At 55.4% G+C, this 5,767-nt stretch overlaps 1 protein-coding gene across 3 annotated transcripts; it reads left to right on the top strand.

Moving 5' to 3' along the window:
* Positions 1-275: 275 nt before the first annotated feature.
* On the top strand, positions 276-3,926 carry RAB5C (RAB5C, member RAS oncogene family). 3 transcript variants are annotated; one of them, XM_010020046.1, is made up of 5 exons: positions 276-519; positions 1,543-1,694; positions 2,002-2,124; positions 2,306-2,399; positions 2,778-3,797. In XM_010020046.1, exons 1-5 carry the CDS (start codon positions 354-356, stop codon positions 2,891-2,893), a joined length of 651 nt encoding a protein of 216 aa, XP_010018348.1. In that variant the 5' UTR covers positions 276-353; the 3' UTR covers positions 2,894-3,797. The 3 variants fall into 3 exon arrangements, with proteins under 3 accessions (XP_010018348.1, XP_010018350.1, XP_010018349.1); XM_010020047.1 differs by having other exon boundaries at positions 354-524; positions 1,590-1,694; positions 2,778-3,926; XM_010020048.1 differs by lacking the exon at positions 2,002-2,124 and having other exon boundaries at positions 280-519; positions 2,778-3,926.
* Positions 3,927-5,767: the final 1,841 nt, after the last annotated feature.

Raw genomic sequence — 5,767 nt, 5'->3', positions numbered from 1 at the left:
CCCCAGCGAGGTGAGGCAGCAGCCACACACAGTGGAGGCGGTGGGGAGGGAAGGTGGTGCTGCCAATATCCCTTCTCCAAGGAGGCCTGGGAGGGCTGAGAGGCGGCTGAAGGAGCTGCTGACTGACAGTGGTGCTGTGGTGCTGCAGCTGATAACTTCCCCCACGGGAAGGAGGCACCACCTGCCTGTGCTGATGGTGGCTGCAGATCAAACCCTCTAGAACTGGTACGGCTGGTCCATGACTGTGTCACTAACCCTGACTTCTCCTTCCAGTTGCAACCTGCCTCCAGGTGGATCCCAGCACAGAACCCGCAGCATCCTTTAACTCTTGGCACTCCTGCACTTGGGCCACGATGGCAGGTCGAGGTGGAGCTGCTCGACCGAACGGGCCGGCTGCTGGAAACAAAATCTGCCAGTTCAAGCTCGTCCTGCTGGGGGAGTCGGCGGTGGGGAAGTCCAGCCTCGTCCTGCGCTTCGTCAAGGGGCAGTTCCACGAGTACCAGGAGAGCACAATCGGAGGTGAGGCCAAAGCCAAGTGCCTGCAGCTCAGGGGTGCCTCATGAGCGTGGTCCAGGGGCAGCAGAAGGACTAATGGCTGCTGGTCCGGGGGTTTTGCTGTCAGAGTCAGCAGAGCTTTACCTCGGTTTGCAGTTTGTTTGTTAGTGTGAAGACCAGCACAGCAGAGGATAATGCTATGGCAACCGTGTGCTCTGCCTCTGAGGCGTCTCCACTTCCAGAGCTTGAATTCCTGCTTCTAATTAGAACCGATGCCTTCAGCTTGGTTTATAGCCCTTAATTATCTTTTTGGAGCATGACCTGGGATTTGGGAGCTGTTTCTAGCCTGATACTCTTAACTACTTCCACAGCTCTTTCAGGTCTAGTTCTTTAGCTTGACATCATTGGCACAGTGTCGCCAATCAAAGGTCAGTCAGCACCTGGGTCTCTGGGCAGTGATATTAGGAGGTATGTGTGAGGAGGCTTCATTTATCCCTAGAGTGACCCATGCAGGGAGTAAGTAGAACTCTAAGTATAGCTTATGGGCAAGCAGGGCTTAATGCTCTGCTGCAGAGGATCATGTGGGCATTCTGCTGTTCTGCTTCAATCTGTGTCTAGGGCTGGTTGCCTTTATCCTGGATGTAACACAGGGTATTATACTTACTGGAACAAGAAAATCACCAGTTACTGAGTTGGGGAGTACGGTGTAACTGAGCTGACTTCAGTGCTTTGGCACTGTGGTGCTCTCCAAAGCTAATCCTGGTGGTGCTGCAGCTGCACTGTGTGATGTGTGAGGAAGCTGCTGGGGAAGGGACTGGCAGTGCTGCTGCTGCCCAGGCTCTTGGGGCCACCTTCCCATCGGTTGCGTGGTGGCTCCTGCGCTCCCATGTGCAAGGAGCTGGTGATGTGGCAGAGCTGTGACTTCACAGCCAGCAGCTCCGCACCGGCCCCTCTCTGGGGCTTCTGCTGCCAAAGCACAACTGCTGCAGGCTCCTGCTGAGGGGCTCTGCGGGAGGAGCTGGGGCAAACGTGCACCTTCTCTTTCAGCTGCCTTCCTCACACAGACGGTCTGCCTGGATGACACAACGGTCAAGTTTGAGATCTGGGACACGGCGGGGCAGGAGCGGTACCACAGCCTGGCCCCCATGTACTACCGGGGGGCCCAGGCAGCCATCGTTGTCTACGACATCACCAACACAGTGAGTGCTGGGCAGGGCTGGGGGTCTACTGGGAGGAGGTGGCTGTGCTTGCAGCTGGTGCTTCTCAGCTCCCCGGAGAGTGTCTGGGTTCAGAGTCCCCTCAGATGCCTGCCTGTAGGTGCTGAGTGTCTGAAAACTGCTCATGGCCTCTTCCTCACTTGTGACCAAGGCTTGTGATAAAGGATCCTGCTACAAAGTGCTGTAGAGGCAGAAAACTTCTTACAGGAAAGACTTGTTCTAATCATATCTTCACTGTGGATTAGTAAGAGGCTGCCCTTCCTGACTGCTGCCTCCTGTTTGCTTCCAGGACACATTTGTACGAGCCAAGAACTGGGTGAAAGAGTTGCAGAGGCAGGCTAGCCCAAATATTGTAATTGCACTAGCAGGAAACAAGGCAGACCTTGCTACCAAGAGAGCTGTGGACTTCCAGGTGAGTGGGAATCCAGATCAGTTGTTACCCAAGCAAGTCAGGGAAGCAGCTTTTTGCTTAAGTGGGGGAAATGGTGGCTATGTGCAAAATGCTTTGATTTGCCACCAAGTGAAGCGTGTGAAGCCTGCTTGGGCCTCCTGTTGGCAGGGTGCCTTTACCACTCGAATGTGATTGTTTGTAGGATGCACAAACATATGCAGATGACAACAGCTTGCTGTTCATGGAGACGTCTGCAAAGACAGCGATGAATGTGAATGAAATCTTCATGGCAATAGGTAACGGCTCGCGTGCTGCAGGGTGGCTGGGGTAGCTCTGAGCACCAGCGCTGCAGCCCTATGGACACCATGGGGGCTCCCGTCCCTGCTGGCTTGGAGGCTCTGGCTGGAGCTGACCAGTTTGTACCTCTGCAAATCCCCGAGTGCTTGGAGCCTCTGCCCCCAAAGCCTGTTCCCTCTCCCAGTATCCGGGAGGTGAGCAGGGCAGGAGTGGGGCCGACTGACAGCCAGCACTAGGAGTGGGCTCGTTTGCTGCGCTCCTGCTGCTGGCAGTGCCCAGTCCCAAGCTCCTGCAGAGGCTGGGGCTGCGCAGGGCTGGGTGTGCGCTGGGGGGGTGGCCTCGGCACAGGAACCGACTAACTCCTGGTCTCCTTCCAGCCAAGAAGCTGCCAAAAACGGAACCGCAGAGCGGCGCGGGCGGCGCGGGCCGGAACCGGGTGGTTGACCTCCAGGAGAGCAGTCAGCCCAGCAGGAGCCAGTGCTGCAGCAACTGAGCAGGAGGTCCCGCTGCCGGAGCCCTGGAATGACGTGACTGGAATCCACGCTAACAATCGCACTTACCGTAGAGCGGCTGCTGCCGGTGGCTGCTGTGATTTCTCCATCCCTTTCTGATCATAGGCTGGAGGGAGTTCTTCCACCTGCACCTTTCTGTACAAATACTAATTCAATTCTAAGTCTTAAGTCACTTTTTTAATATATGAACTTCTGCTCTTCCCTCTTCCTGGTGGTGGTGGATGCACGACCTGGTGCCTGCCCTGCCAGCCCGTCCCTCCCGCGGGGAGGGCCCGCAGCACCCAGGTCCCACTGTACTGTAGTTCACTATTGGAAACAAAGGGATATTGAGACTAGACAGCCTTGTTTCAGATCACCTGTATGTAAAAGCTGAGGCTAATCCCAGTACGATATGCCTAGAACAACCACTAAACTGTAGCATTAGAGTGACAAACTCTGGCTCTTCAGCCACTTATTGACCAAATCAATTATGAGTATTCTGGGGTGGGGCAGAGGGAAGCGAAACTGGTTTCTTCTGTATTTTGTATTGTATGTTTCTTCATGTAACCAATCAGTATCTTGTCAATATAGTACATCCAACGAGCTGCCTGTTGTCTTTCTTTGTGTTGGACTCCAGCATGCCAACTCCTCTTTTCTATCTCTGGTTCTGTCACAATGCACTAATCCTGTTGCAACTTTTGCAAAAGAAACAAAAATCTTGTATAGAAAATTGTCCTTTTTGATGGTTGTGATGCCACTAATGTTGTTAACCCTGCTCTGAATCCACAGGGGTTACTGATGTACAGAGGTGGGGGGGAAGCCTCGGATAACAATGTATTGTGAAAGGCTGTAACTCCACACAGTGTGAAGGGAGGTATTAAAATGGCTTCTGTTGCCAGACTCTAACTGATGTTGGCTGCTGCCTAGTGCCTAATGCAATGTCTTATGCACACTGGTATTTAAGAGGAACTGTCAACTTAGTCTTCATCACAAACTTCAGTTTTGTGTGATTAAAACAAAATTTTTATAAACCTATCCCAATCACCCATGTTCATGTTTCTTGATCAGCTCAAAGCAGGAGGGGAGCGGAACCTAACACTTGTGCCGGAGGCTGGGCTGGGTTTGGGGGGTGTACAGCACCCTGCTCTTCCCTAGGGAAGCCTTCCCGGCAGGGAGGAATGGGCTGCCTGCCCTCGGCGCTGTGCCCGCTGCTCCTGCGTGAGCAGCACAACCTCCTTACTGGGGGCTGCAGCAGCCTGTGCTGTGCTGGAGGCACAGAGCGGGGAGTGCTCGTTCCTGGTACTTCAGGGAAGCTCCAGTGCAAGTTGGGAAGAGGTGGGGAGCAGCGTGTGGAGGAGCTCAGCTGCCAGGTGACAGGCTCGGGAATGCTGTGCCCAAGTGTCGATGGGCAGAATGCCTGGAGGATGGTGGCTTCGGAAGGTGCTGCCCTCCTGTCACTGCTGCGTGGGCTTGGAGAGCCTCACTCACACCCGTGAGGGACACCCGGAGCCAGGGTGGGAACAGAGCGTCCCCTGGCAGCTCTGCTGCTGCTGTGGGTGCTGCTGTGCTCGGGAGAGCGTGAAGGTTGTGATGGGCTGGAGCTGGAGCTCCCTGCCTCGCCCTGGGCTGGCCTCTGGGGCTCTGTTACAGCCCCACTGCGTGCCCAGCCCTGCGGCCTCTGGCACCTCTGTGGGGTAGCTGGGAATGGAGCTGCCTGTGTGGACAACCTCTGCTCCCGTGGGCTTCATGCTCTGTCCAAGGGCTTGGTGTCTTTTGCTCATACTGGATTTCCTTAAAATCCTGGAAGCAGGAAGGGTCTGGAGCAGTTTGTGGCTGAATTCCTGATACCTGGAAGCTGGAGCACAGGCTGCTGCTTCTGTCAGAGGAGCTCGGGACCCCAGTGGGACACATCTGAGGTCTCATTGCTTCCAGCAGGGTTCAGACTGGTGCTGCTGGTTTCCCAAGGGAGCAAGAGATGGATACGCCTGTTGGAGAAGAGTTTTCCCAAACCCAACTGGAACACGCCTGTGGACACCTCCTGCAGTGCTGTTGCCATCTGCTGGCTCCTTTTACTCGGTTCCTGGTTGACGGGGCTTCATTTCTGAGTCTCCGTCTCTGTGATGGGGTCTTGCTGCTGCCTGAGTGTGTGCTGTTCGCTGTGAGGGACGTGGCTCGGGGCTGGGGACCTGCTGCTGTCCCCAGCAGAGGATCACAGCACCTCCTGTCTTGGTGCTGGGCTGCCCTAGGGAAGGGCTGTGTGAGCTCAGAGCAGCTTTAGCACAAACAGGCGTGCCTGCGTGTGTGCATACCTGCTGCCTGCCCGGGCCTGAGCAGGGCTGTTTGTGCAGTGCCTGGAGATGGGATTTGCCCTCCCTGATGCCCCTTTCCAAGCTGGGTGGGGTGGGCAGGGAACTCTTGCTGTAGGGGGGGACTCAGTCCCCAGCCAGGCTGTCTAATGTGGCTGTCCCCGTTCAGCGGCATCGTCCAGGGAGCAAGGGGCTGCAGAGCTGGTGCTGATGCTGGCAGCAGCGTGAAGAGGCAGTGAAGGAGCCTGTCTGCTCCTGGGAGAGCTCTGGCTCAGGTGAGTGGGGTCCCCCTTCTCTCTGCTTGGGAGATTCCTGCCAACCTCACCATGAGCAGCCTGGTGCTCACAGGTCCCTTCCCTCCCTTAGGTCCAGTGTTGGTCCTGTTTTGTGCTGCCCTGAGGCAGCAAGAGAGATTCTTCCCTCTCTGTATGCCCAGCTCCGCTGGCACCAAGAGCTGAGACCAAGGCCCAGCCTCCCCATCACCCAACACCAATACAACACAAGCATATTCCATTCAAAAGTATTTTTATTGGATACAAAAGCATTCCAGTGTAATGAAAAATGACATCA

The sequence above is a fragment of the Nestor notabilis genome, unplaced genomic scaffold, assembly GCF_000696875.1.
Source record: "Nestor notabilis isolate BGI_N333 unplaced genomic scaffold, ASM69687v1 scaffold18308, whole genome shotgun sequence".
NCBI classification, from domain to species: Eukaryota; Metazoa; Chordata; class Aves; order Psittaciformes; family Psittacidae; genus Nestor; species Nestor notabilis.
This window is presented reverse-complemented; position numbering and strand designations above follow the sequence as displayed.

Bases quoted from the DNA above. Each gene is read 5' to 3' on its own strand.
- RAB5C (XM_010020046.1), top strand. From the start codon at position 354: ATGGCAGGTCGAGGTGGAGCTGCTCGACCGAACGGGCCGGCTGCTGGA. The intron at 520-1,542 runs GTGAGGCCAAAG...CTTCTCTTTCAG, and splicing joins CCAGGAGAGCACAATCGGAG to CTGCCTTCCTCACACAGACG. The intron at 1,695-2,001 runs GTGAGTGCTGGG...GTTTGCTTCCAG, and splicing joins TCTACGACATCACCAACACA to GACACATTTGTACGAGCCAA.